Raw genomic sequence first — 17259 nt, forward strand, 5'->3', positions numbered from 1 at the left:
AAATAAGTTAGATAAAATATTCTACAAAAATAACTATATACCATCAAATTAATATACATATAAAGATATAGAAAACAAATTTTAATACTAGTAACAAAATTTTTAAAAAGGAAGAAAAGTTCTAAATGTTTTAGAGAAGATTCAAACCAATTTTACTTTATTCGTTGAAAATAAGTGAGAAAATTAAAAAATATTTAACATGCGAGTTGGTTATAGAAACAGTAAAAAATTCATTGATATACGATTAAAAACTTTATTTTGGTTTGCTTCATAATTGGGAAAAATATATATAATGTTGCGTGTACCTGTAGGAACTTTGGACTACAGATTATGTCCGGGACAACTGTCGTTTGGGTAACATGCTAATTTAAAAAAAAAGAAGTGAAATCAAAATATGTATACGTTACCAACGAACAAGTTGCGAAAGAATGGAAAAAAGTAGCTTAAATCTACACTAAGGCTAATGTTTCATTAAATCTAAATTTATACGTTGGTAACAAACATGGTATAAAATATGATATTCGGTACGCATTGTACGTGCCTCTCTTAAATGAACGACAAAACATATACGAAGGCTGAATATCCGTGTGTACTTCGCATTTTGGTCATCAAATGCGATGTCATTTTAATGTAACGAATAAAACAGTTACGAAGAACGAAAAGAAAAGAAAAACAAAAGGAAGGTAGAGAAACGAAACAAAAATAACAAGATTATAAAAACACTCGAATAATCTACAACTTAGATTTGTTTTACATATAAAGCTGACCATGAAACGAATCTTACGCATGGCACACGGTTAACTAATTTTCTTAATTTGACGCTGAACAACCCTGCTAACACGTATAAAATTATGTACAGCATCGCGAGATATAGTTTTGTGCTTTGTCCCTTATTACAAGCGCACATACCAGTTATTCTTGGTTTATTTTCCTTTTTTCATTTGGAAAAAGTTGAAAATTCTCGACTAGCGTACATTGTACGTCATGCATTGGTTAAAATCTAAAAAAGTATCTGATACACGAAGTTATTACGAATATTTATACTCAACGCGAATTCCTATTATATTAGGAATCCCACAAACAATTTGTCCTTTGGAAGATACACGTTAAATGCTTATTTTCAGCAGGGTTAATACTCTCTATTTGTTTCAATGAAGATTCACGATCGTTCGGTACTGATAACGAATAAAAGCAACATGATGATTACAGTGAAGCAACGATCGTTTCAACTCGAATTCTAATCTTTCCTTGTCGAAGTGCCGTGTCAAAGTCTTGTGTTTTTACTTTTTCCATAAATACTTATCTCTCACAAGAAACGCCATTAACTTGGCTATTCTCTCTTTTTTTACGAAATAAGACTTATTTTTTACAGATTAAACATACTTCAAGATCCTTAAAAATATACACTGCTCTCTTAATATTTCTTCTTCCCTCTTATCGTACTCAATACGCGTTATATTCTTGGCCATTCTTTTTTGACTAGATTCATTCTCAGTTGAATAAGGTATTCAATCCGATACCGCGAGTACGAGGTTTAGATTAATACGTGCTCGTTCCTTAACCCGAACACACTTCTGAGTGTTCGTCCCACGCTGCAACCTAAAATATTGATAATAATTTTATTAACAATTAAAACAATATAAGTGAATCATTACACTTCACGTATGATATTTATTAAAATTGTCAGTCTTACTTGGCATTCGCGGCTGCAATACCATTGATGACCACAGCCAGCACATACAAATTGTGCTACACGTTCATGGCATCCTTGGCATCGCGGAGGGCTGTCCCTATCCTCTCTGCTATCCCTGACGCCAGAAGAAATACGAGTTTCTCTGTCTTCCATTACTGCTGATTCTTCTTCAACATCGTCCTATAATGAAGATCATAGAAATATAAATACGAGTCTTATTATTTTGATAAATGCATCATTACATATTACAATATATCACTTACTACGTGAGACTGAACTGGAGTGTTGATGACTGGTGTTATTGTTATTTCAGTTCGAGCCTAAAGATATCAAATACAAATATAACAGTAAATAATATGAGTAAGTAATACAACATACAGTAGAATATATAAAGTAACGTTTACTTCAAAAAAGCATAGAATACCTTGGAAGAAGATAGGAGGTCACTGATAGAAACAGGATTAGAGCCTTGATATGTCTGCAAAAGGTGCTGGGTTGCCGCACTTTGCTGTGGCATGGATGCGGTGGTTGGTGCATTCCTTTCTCTTTCAGGTGCGGTGAGTAATCTAGCTAAAGTAGGTGAAAAAGTAGTCGGTCTTGGAGATTGAGATTTCGTGAGAATTCCATGAAGCAACGAACCACTCTGTTGAGGTGGGGTATTTTGAGGTGCTGGAGATGGTGCAACGGGGTGAAGCGTTACATCTGGATAATTTTGTGGCGTTTTTACAGGTTCCCCTATAACATTTGTACAATCAAAAAATTCAATCAAACCAAAATCAAAATTAACTTGCAGCTTACAATACATTAGATAAGTTTGTCTTTCTGCAATAGTGTTTTTAAATTATCTATATTATTCTTTTTTTTTTTTTTTTTTTTTTCGATCTCTTTATACAGGCTATTCCATAACTGGTGGAACAATCGCGAAAGGGGTGATTCTACATGAAAAAATAAACCGAAAATATACAATAAAAATCTTTCACGAGAAGCTTAATTTTTGAGAAAATTGATTTTAAATATTCGTCGAGTGTGTGTGAATTTAACTATCTCTCGGTCTTATGTTTCTTTTATTAACGGTTTCCTTAATTTAAATGCATATTACTGAACGAATTGTTGAAAATGACGACCTTGTTATAGCATACAAATCCTTGCTCTTTGAATCAGAGATCGTAGACTGATGATACGATATTTTAGCGCTTTAATTGTTTCAAAACCTGTACGATTCTTTCTATTACCTACAGAAGATTACCATTACCTTCTGTAGAGACTATTTTCTTGCGAAATGTGACATTACCGCTGTTTATTAACATAAAAGTATAAGCGGACGCAGAATCAATTAGTAAATCTTTACATTGAACTTTCTCGAATACAAAGCATTTTATGAAAAAATTTTATTCTATATTTTAGGTTTACCTTTTCATGTACAATAACTTCCTTCACGGTTGTACCATCAATAACGGAACACCCTGTATAATAACAATTTATAGTTTTGCGATCTAGCATAACAGAAATATCCGTTTTCTTTTACTAATCTTTTCATAATCAGTGGTTTCCTATGGTTTCTCTGCATTCTACTACTTTCTGACAACTTCGTTTCCATTAATGTATTACATCTATTATTTCTATCTGCATTTGCTGTTACATGGATTCTCTCCGAAAAATTTCATTCCATCATTTTTGCGTATTTATTATTTTCTTAAAAGAGGTAGTTCCATTCAAATGTTGACACAGTGACTGAAAAATACGAGCCACGCTATTTCCAGTGCTATAATATTTGAAATCTGAATGGTGATTTAAAAACTCGTAGTTCGAAGAGCTACGTGTAAGTACCGAAGACTCGTGATTAGATAAGCATACTGCGGAAGAATCTTTCTAATATTCTGTACCTACGTAAAGTAAATTGGGAAACAGAAAAATGATGTTTCTGGCCTAAGTGAAGACAGATTAGAGATAGTATAGAATATTTGTACATTTTATCTAACAATTTTGTTAAGTTTCAAATGAAGTATCGAGAGTGAAATGTAAACATATTTTTAGAACATGGAAAAATTCAATTTATGAAAGCACCATCTTCTAGTTTCTCTAAAAATGATTAATTTTTCTAAATTTGGAATTTACAATCTTGTAATTAATTAATTTTGTATACCTTGTTGTTGACTTAATTTGGCAAACTGCACAAGCACGTCCTTAAAGCTCATGGAATTATTGGGATCTACTGTGTTCGAGTTGCTTTTACAAGAGTCTGTACTAGATGGCCTTGAATCAACACTATGTCCTGTTTCGACCATAGCTCCACCAGCTCCAAGGCCGACATTCACCGAATTTCTCATTCTGCGACCCCTATATTAATTAAACGTATGCACATTTTTTAATATCACACAATTAGTATTTAAATATGATACGAAATCTTCCGTTTTTGTTGCTGCGGAAAATGTTCACCTTTCAAGTCTAACTTTCTACGTAAAATACAACTGTTTCCAATCCCTTTCACCAGTAAACTATATTTTTCAACGATTTCTTCAATTTAATGTACTATAAATCTACTGTAAAATATGTTTCAAGAATTCTTTTTTTTATCCATTTTAGAAAAGTTTCAAAATGCGTAGAAAAAACGTGTACTATTTTACAACATACTTCTTCCGTTCATACTTGTGATTTCTAGTAATATAAGAGTAACATAACAATTCTCAAACTTTTTTTTACGTATGAAATAACAATAAATTTACATAAGAACTGAAATGGTACTGGAACCAAAGAATTTAAACAACAAGAACAACAAAAATGAATAAATGACTGAAGATGAGAATAATTCGAAGCACAGTTAACCAAAATTCAACAACCTGACCTTGAAATGGTGAAACTTCTCTAAAATGGTTAACACGCGTTTACTAAGCAACTTACTATCCATGCTTACCTGCGCGGTACCGTTTCAGGGTGCCTTAGCCTGTAATCAGCAATGATAGATCTAACGTCGACAATAGCGCCTTGGCGACCTTCGCCGATTTGTCTGTTCTCCGGACTAAGCACCTCCACCTGTTTCCGGCCATTTTCTCCACCTTGTTTGGGTGGCGTCGACTGGCGCTGTGACGTTTGCTTCGTGGGCTTTTCCTTTTTGAAAGCCGGTGAGTCCTGAGAGCTTTCTTCGGGCAAATCCTCTTTGGAGCCGAAGCTCAACTTTTCTTTAGATATGGGAGTGGTGTTACCGCTGCTTTCCCAATCATTGCCCAATGTTAAGCTCGCCGGTGGCAACATATCCGCTAATTGTCCATTACCCTCCATGAATCCCATAACTTGCCGTTTTCTTTCAATTCTCAGGTACGCTTCCTCCTTCAGCTTTCTCATGCTTAAGATTTCGTTCCATTCCATTTCTTTGGCACGTGCTAGCTCGTCCAAGGCCTATTTGCAACAAATAAGAACGGAAGCGATTAAGTGCCTAAAATACATCTTGAACGTTGTATCCTTCTAATATTGGGTAACATTTAACATTTCTTAAATAGTAGTAAATTTAAAATATTTCAGATATCTTGAATAATACTTGCTGATAAATATTTCGAATACGTAATACTTTCCAGAATAATTTAGATCGTGTATAAAATTATCAAGCTGTATACAACGCAACAATTTTGCACTTTATATATTCAAAATTATTTCATATTTTAACAAATTTTTAATCCGACAAATTACGAGGAGTTGAGGCTACGCAATTTTTGAACAGTTATTTTATACCGGCGTTTCTCAATCTTTTTTTAATCATGCCCCACATCAACGTCTCAACAATTTTAATGCCTCCTCTAGCATAATAGTAAAGAAATTTTTATATGTACTTAGGTAATTCAAATGAAAAAGGAACACAGGTAAAACTGTTTTTAATTTGACTTTGCTCGATGAATATAAATTATATATTACACTTCGTATATTATAAAACATAAATCGAACACAACTCGGGAAAATAAAATCCAAGTTAACGTGATCCTTCAGCTTGATGTATGCTGCGAAGAGTTATTATTTGAGCTACTAATTTAGTCAATTTCAATCTCAAATCTCCACAATAAATAAAAAGCTCACTATATCGGTGATGAGCTGACGAATGCAACATCATTTTCTAATTGCCCCCCTCGTGGGGCGTACGCCCCACGTTATGAAACACTGTTATCTACACCTAATTTCTCTATTAAACAGAAATAAAATGTATCGATGATTGACCAGCCCTTAAAACATAAACTCTGTCCTACAGCTTACTTACTTCATTCTATTATGCCTGTTTGTTCAATGTTTCTGTGCTTTATTTGTTTTAAGAATATACAATGCAGATTTTGAATAATTATTTCACAATTTTTTCGTGTCCGAAGTATTTGAAACTCTTAAAATATGTAGCGAAATTATGAAAAACTTAGGAAAAAAGACTATCGAAAGTTATACTTTGGGTAGATTTTAGTTTATTACTATTGTAATGAATATTTTGTAATTGTGGTTATTTTTTGAGAGAATGAAAATATAAATGTTATAAAATAATTTCTAGTTTATGAATATGTACTTAGATGTAAGTTTTTTCTAAGACAATTTGTAAAAGCTTTATAATGTAACCATACATTTTCAACTACATTGAAGACTTATTGAATATTGGAGGATGTGCTCAACAGAATAAACTAAATGCGTTTTTAACGAATTATTTACCAGATATTAATACAAATTTTGAGAGTAAATATTATTTTAAATGTAACTGAACGTGTGTAAATATTAAATTTAACTTGTAGCGTGCAAACTATATCGAATTAATCCATACCATTATATTTATGTTTCATTTGATACTTACTGCTAATAATCATAGGCTCTGATTATGGAACACTTTATGCAAATATCAAATTTTTGTCAAAATTATCGTAAAAGTTGTTCATATGGACATTTTTTCAATTTGAAGGATCAAGACTACATTGAGTTTAAATTTATTGAACGACTGCAAATTGGAAATCTGTGTAGAAACAACTGAATTAATTTGCAGAGTCTATATGCTAAAAATATACAGTATATTTCAGGAAGAATGTAGAAAAGTTCAACACATTGTTTGAAAGGTTATTCTGAGTGAAAAGTGTCGTAACAAGATTACGAGAACAGTTAATGTTATTGTTACCGTAGCAAAATCACACGTTTGGTTCAAAGTAACTTTTATGACATCGAAATAAAATAAAAGAATTTAAGTCACCGGTTGTTTAGAATTGAAAGTCAAATGAAATAAATTGACAACAAACGTGGTACCATTTTTACCTTCTCACCATAGAACACACAGTGAGGGAAAGAACAACAGATAATTTATTCGTACAACCTTCAAAACAGAATAACTTTTTTTTAAATTGAACCAAACAACTTGAGCTTTGATTTAGAAGTTAAAAGGATTAGTTCACCAAATGACGTTTTCCAAAGATTTTGATAAAATTACAATTGGTTGAAATCGCGATGTACACGTCATCTGGTAAACTAATCCTTGTAACTTCTCAAATAAACTCAAATAGTTTTGTCCAATATTAAAAAAGTTATTCCGTTTTGACGGGTGTAAGAATACTTCTTTCCCTCGCTGTAAGTATTAATATAACCAAAATCTTCATTATCCTAACAAATAAACGTCCTGTACCACGGTCACTAAGATCTCTAGACTTTTGGATTATTACTTGTGAAGATATTTAAAACAGATAATACTCAGTATTAAAATAAGAATGTGAACTCAATTGTATAGAAGAATGAAAAATGTATGTACTAAAATTGGCATACACAGTCTAATACAGTAAATTCTCTACAAGTGTCAGTCAGTTTGGATTCTACAAGTGTCAGTATAGATGGTCCTACGCCTAGGCTGCGTCATTGCTGCGCCTACGTTATCTCGCTCGCTGTCAGTCAAGCGTGTAACGCTACACCACTCGGTATCTTTTACGTGATTTCACGGCTCGACAATTCATAATAGAAAAATCTAATTTCTTTAATTTTCCTTTTTTTCATCTGAAATTTTTCTGTAACGCTACACCACTCGGTATCTTTTACGTGATTTCACGGCACGACAATTCATAATAGAAAAATCTAATTTCTTTAATTTTCCTTTTTTTCATCTGAAATTTTTCTTAACATGTTTTGAAATATCTGGCAATGAAGTGACAATGAACGTGTTAATAAGTAAATGTTGTTCGAATTATGTCGTGTTTGATGTCATTTTCATCAGAAAAATCTCATCAATATGTTAAGAAAAATTTCGGGATAAAAAAACGTAAAATTAAAAAAGTTGGTATTTAAATCGCTTGGTTGCCTCGACTCACGTTTCATCCTTATCTTTATTCGCTGTCCTTGTCTACGTTCGGCAAACTACAAAGGCGGGAGCGAGGCTCGAAAACGTAGTCCCTGACTCTACAAGTGTCAGGTTTAGGTTCCTTACGGACTGACACTTGTGGAGAACTTACTGTATATCGTGTTTAGGATTTGCTTGAGTAGAGAAACTACCGGAGCAATATCTGCATTTAAATCATGGGAGAACTTTTAGAAATAATATTTCACACTCTTCTGTTTCGTCAAATTTTAAACTACTGTAACTACGTCAGTCAGTGTTGAGAACAGCATGTACATACATATGACATTTTTTACACAGAAGGACAACTTCAAAAGGAAACACTTTGTACATGATAAAGTTTACCTCGTTAAACAGTGTTCGAGATTAATATGTAGATGTATCACAAAGTGTTACAATCTACTTTTTCCAAAAGTATTAAACACAGAGGGGAAATTACTTTCGCGGTTTTTATGATTTGTTAGAACGTCTTAAATGACACACAGTTTCGTTGCCAATTTTCCTGGGACGAGAAAGTTGAGCCAAAAGATAAACAACGTACACCTAAAACACTTGTCCATATTTTGCGAAATTACTGTTATACCAGAAACCTTCAGAAAAGTCATTTCATTTATCAAATAACAGATGTTGATGTAAATACATTAATTGAGGTTTTACTTACTGAGTTTACCTCCGCTACACTTCGCAAAAAGTCGCATGCGTCCAATTTTAAATAACAAATTCCGAAGCAAATAAATAGACAGCCACCACAGTCCCACAACTTGAAACCATTAGATTTATAGCTATTTTTATTTTCATTAAAAATAAATTTCTCATTACAACTACAACAATAAGAAGAAAAGAAATTGCGAAATTTATGCTTCCGTGACATCACAAAGTTTAATCAATATTCGAGGGAATATTAAAATAAGAATAAACAAATATTTGGAAGTGTATTGACAATATTTTTGGCATCTATTTTCTCACGAATAAAATAATGTTTTTATTAATATTCATGGTTTCCAATTTGCTTTATTGGAAACTGTTTTTGGTGTTAATTATGAAAAATACGATGAAACGTTTTAATCAAACGTTACCTGCATTAAATAAAATCTACTAAATTTGTGTACTATTCCCTTTAAAAAAATAAATGCCCCCATATATCTCTAGGTCATTTAAAAGACTCCAAGGGAACCGTAAAAACTACAGAATTTACAGTATTGTTCAAAAAACTGAAGTTCTAATTTAAACTGGTACAAATAGTAACGATCAAATATCTTTATATTTTTCACATTCTGACGAACATTTCGAAACATGTCATAAATTGATGAAACAATCAACAAAAGAAATATGTATTAGGTTGTCCGGAAATAAATTGCGGTTTTCTGTTATGTCATATTTAGGGCCTTTCTATACTATATATTTTAAATTTATGTTTATTAAGTAATATACCATTTGAACGCGTAGATATCGCTCTATCATATAAGCGATACACTTTTGTTTTTCACCGTCATTTATTCTGAGTATAACTTAAAAACGTAACAATGGACAAGAAGCAAATTCGTGCCATATTTTTATATGAATTTAAATTAGGACGTAGAGCCGAGGAAACTGCCCGCAATATCAATCATGTATTCGGCGAAAGCACAACTAATGATTATAATGCATAAAATGTTATTTGTTAAACAACCAATTTTGGTAAATCGTAAGGGGCCAATACTCCTACACGATAACGCCCGTCCGCACGTATCACAATTCACGATTCGGAAGATACACGAATTGGGTTATGAAACATTAAAACACCCTCCTTATTCCCCCGACTTGTCCCCTACAGATTACCATTTTTTTAAACATTTCAATAACTTTTTGCGAGAAAAAATCTTCCGCAATAAAGAGGATGCTGTAAATACCTTCGTGAAATTTATTAATTCCAGAACTCCTGATTTTTATTGTAATGGAATAGAAACTCTTGTAAAACGTTGGAAAAAGTGTATAGAACCTAATGGAAATTATTTCGATTAAATAAATTCATTCTAAGCAAAATTACGCGTCTTTAAATCTCATGTACAGAAACCGCAATTTAGTTCCGGACAACCTAATACTTATGATTAATTCTTTGTGACTAACGAGGAACATTATGCAACAGACATACGCCAATTTTTCTGATACTCTACACAAGGCAACTCGCAATATACAGAATGCCTAAATAACTCTGTTAGGATTGAAGGTAGGAGAAATATGTTAAAGAGGAAAGTTGGACTCTTCAAGAGGGCAAATATGGTGATACAAGCAGATCTTCTGTTTGACGCTATCTTCAAGGTTATTTAAAGGTCAGCGGTGTTTTTGTAAATGGCACCATGTATTTTTAACTTCATAGTGTGGTAGCTGATTTCAAGGCGAGTTCAGCGGCGTAGGATACTATGACCGTAAAATAACTTTGGACTCAGAAATCTAGGAATTCTTAGTAAGAAGTTCCAAGTTCTTTTGGAAGATGTGCCTTTAGATATTCGTCGAGTGATGAGATACCAACACGATGGACCCGACACATTCTTCTCACGCTGCAAGAGAATTTCTAAATGATAAATTTTCAAATCGTTTGATCAGACGTAACGGACATGTTGGCCAGTTCGTTCATCCGACCTTAGTCCACTCGATTTCTTTCTGTGGAGAAAGCTGAAAAACGATGTTTACCGCGATGAACCACCTCAGAGAACAGATGCAAGAAAGAATAATTGGGTCTTGTACGTTAATTTTATCGAAACTTTATTGAAAGAGTACTTTAAAGTCTTGCAGAACGTTTAACGAGTTAGGACACAGTGATATTTTGAAAAAATCGAAATTTTTTTTTTGTCTTAAATAGTAGTTTCAAGTCTTGAGAACAGAATGCAAAAGGTTTTACATGGATTCCAGGCTTCGATACAAATTATTTCTCTAAGTACCGTTTCGAGAGTGAATTCGTGTACCTGCGTACCGTGACGCACCGATGCGTTTTTCTCGAAATTGCGTTTTTCAAAACGGTGTACAAGATATCTCGAGTTCTACCCTAGCAATTACGTTAAAATTTTACAGTTATCTTTACTATAATATCTATTAGGCATTGACGATCGATTTTTTTACACTTTCCCATTATTTTGTGAAATATAAATGAAAAAGTAAGAAATTTTTTACCGAAATTCAATCGTTAAATTTAAAATATCTGCCATTTTGTTAAATTTCACAAAAATTGTCACAGAATATATCACAGTTTATGACATTTTTGTGACTCTGGATATAGTTAATTCGATTTGTAGAAATCCTGTACACCAGTTGGCCATCTAGAAGAAGATATTCCGAGCGAAGACGACGAAAGGCATAAGAACAAATTATTTTGTAAATATTACAATAATTTTTTTATAGTTCCTAGTATAGTAAATTGAAATACAAAATTTGATATTAATCGATTATTCACTTTTTGCTGTACTGTCGTTTAAAAATCTTATATTTTACCCACTTGTTACTGTGTCCTAACCCCTTAAATGCTTGTATTACCGCTGAGGCTGCCATTTTAAACATTTAATTTCATTCGAGTAAAATAATTGCACACTTTAGATTTGTCATTGCTGAATCATAAATGTCTGAGTCCTGAATTCTATGTATTAAATTTAAGTCATCTTGACATCGGCTATAATGCTACGAAGTTAAAAATATTTTGCGCCATTTTAGAAAACATCGATGATCTTTAAATATCCTTGAAGATAACATCAAACAAAAGATCTATTTGCATTACCATATTTTCCACTTTGAACAGTACAACTTTCCCCTTTGGCATTTTCTCCTATCTTCAATCCTAACAAAAATATTTAGATGTTGTTTCTCACCCTACAGGGTGTTCATTCTAATGGTCCGTTTTATACAATGTAACATAAAAATTGATCTGTATTAAATGGACAACATAGTACGATAACAAACATGTCGAAAATCATTTTTTTCATGGTGAAGCCAAGGTCAGCTTGAGTGTTTTAAACGAAATCGTGTAATTTGTTTCCATCATATTTTAGGGCATATTAACCAAGCAAATGAATTAGTATTGAACAGATGTCTAAGATTGCTAAAACGAAATCTAGAAAGACAGATAAAGAATCCTGCGTTTGGAAGACTGATAATGTAGAATTGAACGACGGTTCGTTAGATCAACAATATTATGGAACAAAATTGTTTAAAATAGCATACGAGAATGAAATATCGTTCGGTGTAATTAATACTGTGGTAAATGTTAGACCTATCACATTGGTTGGCAATCTGTTAACACGAATTCAACCAATACAAAATGTGACACTTTTATTCGCACAACAATAGATTTACAATTGTGTCTACTTTTATCTGGACAGTTCCAGTAGATAAATGATCTAGTAGGTAGAAGTAGACCAAGCTGAAAACGAAACAACTACAACTTTCACTATTGCAAATCTATTATTGTGTGAATAAAAGTGTTATATTTTGCACTGGTTGAATTCGCCATAATGTCACCTATAATACGATGGGAAAAAATTATATGGTGCCATTTAAAGAGCTCAAGGTCATCTTAGTTTCACTATGAAAAGAAAGTATTTTCGAAGTGCTTGTTGTCCTTCTATATTGCCCACTCGACACACAAATTTTTGTTAAAACATCGTATGGGCCGTTGGAGCGAATACCCTGTATAGCAAACGAATTTGAAAATATTTTTAAGAGCCCAGGAAAAATTTGAACGGCTTCTATACTGTTCCTTGTTCCTAGATATAGAGCGGACATTTGTATTTCGCGGTAAAATTACTCTCTGCAGTTAAGGTATAGAAATTATTAATTCAAACAATCCGAAAACAAATGGATATAGAAAGAAATGTTCAGTGCTATATAAGTTACTCAACTTTTTTTTAGCAATGATATGATGTATCAATATGTAATCCACTACTTTTTAAATAAGAGAGAAATGTAGTTTAAATTCACAATATACTGCTGTCCGTTTGTTAACGACACCTTGTAGCTTCATTCAGAATACAAGTTGATCGATTCTAACCTCAAAAATCAATTGATACTACAGGCACTAATAAACAATATATAAGATACTACATTCAATACGAATATCAACAGGGAAAACCTGCGGCGGAGGCATGCAGATTATGTTCTTTTGTTGGTAAGAACAATGTATCATATGATGTATGCAAATGTTGGTTTAAATGATTCGATTGCTAAAATCGTGAACGTTCGAGTGGTCTTTGACATTGTAATAACGGAGAATTGCAGACGTTACTGAACGAAAATCCAGCAGAAACACATAAAAAAAACTTGTAGGACAATAAGAAATAAATCAAAAACCAGAAAGAAAGAAAAAATAAATACTGAATTGGACAAAGAAAGTTCATTGGTACATCTAATATATGAAAAATTCTGTAAAATCACAGATAGCACATTTATATTTATAAAGGCTCATTTTTGTAAATATTTTTGATGTAACAGAATTGTTCCTTTCGTAAAAACTTTTTGATAAAGTTCATTTTTCCCTAGTTTCGGTATAACACTTCGTATCACTGTTAGCAAAGTTTAATTAACCCTAGAACTCCTGAGCCTCGAGCCGCCACGCGAAATCGGGGGCGGGAGAGGTCCTCGAACCCATACTTACACATTTATCCTGAAGAAATTTTTACAACATTTTTGCGTTGAATTTATTTCAGAATTTATTATAGAGGTAATATTGTACAATAGTGTACTAACGTGAAACTGTTCTGAACGTGATTCTGAAGGAACCGTATTCATCAAATGCTTGATACTAACTGGTTCAATGCTGCACCGTTCCTTTCCGATTAGTTAGTTTGATTCTTCTTTTTATTCTTTGGGAGATAGGAAGAGCCTAAGGGTCGAATTCGCGTAAGTGCCAATATGGCGTCGCGTAGTTCGTTTTCTTTTTCTTATGTATAATACTTTTCATATATACAGCAACAGTTACTTTTGAATATCAAATTTTAATTGTGTATACAACGATAAATAATTGTTTGAAAATTTTTTACAGAAAGGAATGGTTGTAATTTAATATCTTTCGACTTGTGGGTTCGGGGAACACCCCTCCCACGGAGTTCTAGGGTTAATAAATTTACAGTTATCTAGCTTACCTTATTTGTAGAACTAGCAATCATACAGAGATGATTTTTTCTTTATTTTTCTCAGGAGAGTTTGGTCTTTTTAAATAATTTCTCGTTACTGCAAAAGATTCTTTCGTGCTAGTCGAAAATTATAAAATTTCAGAAGTTAACCTCACAAGCAGCTATTAAATTGCGCTTTGCATGTCGACTCAGGTAGAAGTTCGTAGTTCTCAACCCTCGTATACAAGATTTTTGTACCGCTGTGACCACTGAAGAATTAGTTAATAATATTTTATAACCATATGTATTCTAATGAAAAAAATTCTTACGGCTAATGCAAATATTTTATACTTACAGTAAATAAAATTACTATGTACAAAGTGTAATGCAAAATATTGTTACAAATAAAATAAAATAGACATATTAAAAAAAAAGTATAATCGAAACTGCTAATATAAAAGATATGAAAAAAATTGTATAATTATATCAGCAAGACAAAAACGTTTAATGGTGATATAAATGTCATGTACGTGTATGAGTGTTTTACACTTCAATATTCAAAATATAATTAAATTTAACTGACAATATCTCGTTAACAATTAGCCGTCCGTTTCCAAGAAGTGGTCAATGGACAAATTCTACATACCGATGAAGTTTCGTTAATGAATAATGGGTGAACTTGGGGAGTTCTCTCTGACAACTTGGCGATATTCCTTGTAAATTAAATTCCTATTTTCTCTCAATTGGTCTATATTAAACGAATTTCTTTAAAACTCACTTTCGATATCTAATAATTATATTTTCATATTTCCATTGAATTAAATTTCAGTAAAAGCATATACACGTTTTTATGTCTATCTACGTTAAAAATAAAGGGAAGCAAAAAGAAAGGAAAATTTCCATTGAATGTCAGTTTCCCACAGCAGAGAATTAATAAGTTTATTTTCTTAATGTACTGAAGAATAATGTTTACCTGAACTTCCGCTCGAAGTTGATCAGCCCTCGCAGCAAGTTCCTCCGCCGTAACTTTTTCACAGCCGACGAGGGATGAGATATATTGTTCCCTCTGCTCTAAACAGAACTTTTTCGGGGTGGAATTCCCATTCGAGGATAACTGTCCGTCCGTAGACTTTCGCTTCCTACCACCCACAGTTTCTGACTTTGAGCAACGCGACGATACCGGCTTCTGTTGCGCCGTCTCCCCGGAGGACAGGCTCTTCCCTGTCACTTCCGGTTCCGAATCACAGAGAGGCTCCTTCTTTATAGAGGCAGACCGTAGACATTCGACAGTGGATGCTGGAGCGGCGGCGGTTTCCTCCGGAAGAGCAGCTCCGTTCTGCTGATTTTGAGGAACCTTAGGTGAAGCCCTCGATGACTCGTCTTCCCTCGTCTTCTCGGCTGAATCCACCTTCTTCCCATTTCCAGCCGCACCTTCCATTGCGTGCATCTTGTTCAAGCTGCAAACAAACGAACATTTTCCCTCATGAATAAGCGTTTCCCGTGTCCTTCAGATGCTTCGTATCGTTCATCTTCTGCTACTCTTTACCTTCGACTTTAATTACAACACATTGGATTTACGAGCCCCTTTGACTTGTCGCCTTGAAATATTCTAATTAATAAGAAAGTGTGAAATTTGTGAAGTTTCTTTTGACATTGCACAGAATATAGTTACCATGAGATTCAAGGATGTTCTATGGAAAAGACCTGGTATACGTTTACAGTATTATTTTCACCTAATATGCTGTATCTAAATCTTTATGTAATTAGATATGTGAAGGTAACGCTACAATTATCCGAATTACAAATCTCTTAACGAAATGTAATGGATATGCTACATTTTTAATGCATATTAATGAATCATAGCGTTCATTCTAAATCATTAGCTCCGTTAACGTTTGGTTATCAAATAAATATATTACTTCCTTAATAATCTATGCGTGTTTAAAATTCATCTCAGAAACACAATTTTCCTTATGTTCTTTGTTTATTTTACAGCCATAATAATCAATAGGTCTTTAGCTTAAATCAAATACTTTAAAATAGAAAAAATATCTTTTAATAACTTTAAAATAGAATAAATATTTTGCATTATTTTCCAACTTGACACTTTCATGACAACTGTTACGCACATACATTTGTGATTTCATTCGGGCAACTAAAAAAGTCGAAAGAATTGATCGTCTAATTTCGACATATTCGATAAGTATGAAGTGTTCAAAATATTTTCTAAAAACTTCTAAAAATTAGTGAAGCGTACCTATCCGTTAGTTTTAAACAGCACCGCGTTTATATTTTTGGAGGTCCTGGGTGCAGCATCGTTACGAGGCCTCAAAAGAACAAGTCTACTTCGGTTAATCAAATTTATACATACTTCTTTTTAAGTTTATTGATAATAAAAATCGCCATTTCCGTAATAACTCGTTTTAATAAACTAAAAATAACACAAGGTTTTAAAATGTGACCCCAGCTTGCGCCTAATGCGCTTTACGTTAACTGTAGCCCTGGTTTCAAACATGCTTTTTTCAAAACTGGATTCTCTAAGGTTACGAGTCCGTTAGAACAACGAACGTTGTAACGAACGCTGTACCACTCGTTATTGCATAAGATTGAAATAAATGTGATTGGTCACACGTCGATCGCTCGTTGTCCATCAACGTCCATCTAACGCTCTCGACGGGCGACACATGCTGGAACATACGTTGAACAACGGCATGGTCGCTGTTGAGTCTTGTGCTTCTATTAACCCAGCCACTGGCAAATTTAACATTCGTTTTACCGTAGTTAATATCCGCGAAATATATTTCCGTATTGTACATGCAATGGATATCGAAATCTTCATATCCGAAACTGAGGAACGTTCCATTTTATAGGATATACGGTAATCCTCGCTTAATAGTCGCAGGCTCGGGTCCGCGTCACGACCAATATGCGGGGAGGTAGGTGTTCTGAGAATTGCCGGTTGTTATCTCCCCTCCGATTGCTCGCTTCTTGAGTGCATCGGAGACGAGATTGAGAAACGTCGAGTGTGAGTGAAATAGAGAGAATCGGTGGGGATATCTTTGCGACTACTAAACGGGGAAAAAATTCGAATATCAACCCTTGTGTGGGCAATCAAAATGTTCACGGTTGTTTCAAGCTTTAATGTTTTTTGCATAAATTTCTATTTTGAA

At 33.4% G+C, this 17259-nt stretch overlaps 1 protein-coding gene across 1 annotated transcript in view; it reads right to left on the minus strand.

The window, feature by feature from the left end:
• Nucleotides 1-1518: 1518 nt before the first annotated feature.
• The window catches only part of LOC108577691, a 48102-nt gene continuing 32361 nt past the window's right edge, over nt 1519-17259 (minus strand). The window contains exons 2-8 of the mRNA XM_017940882.1: nt 15063-15546; nt 4605-5086; nt 3837-4030; nt 2118-2428; nt 1957-2013; nt 1694-1873; nt 1519-1599 (exon numbers count right to left, since the gene is read on the minus strand). Coding sequence (XP_017796371.1) covers nt 1558-1599; nt 1694-1873; nt 1957-2013; nt 2118-2428; nt 3837-4030; nt 4605-5086; nt 15063-15546 — 1750 coding nt within the window. The 3' untranslated portion in view covers nt 1519-1557. The remainder of the gene's footprint in view (nt 1600-1693; nt 1874-1956; nt 2014-2117; nt 2429-3836; nt 4031-4604; nt 5087-15062; nt 15547-17259) is intronic.

The sequence above is a fragment of the Habropoda laboriosa genome, unplaced genomic scaffold, assembly GCF_001263275.1.
Source record: "Habropoda laboriosa isolate 0110345459 unplaced genomic scaffold, ASM126327v1 scaffold786, whole genome shotgun sequence".
NCBI classification, from domain to species: domain Eukaryota; kingdom Metazoa; phylum Arthropoda; class Insecta; order Hymenoptera; family Apidae; genus Habropoda; species Habropoda laboriosa.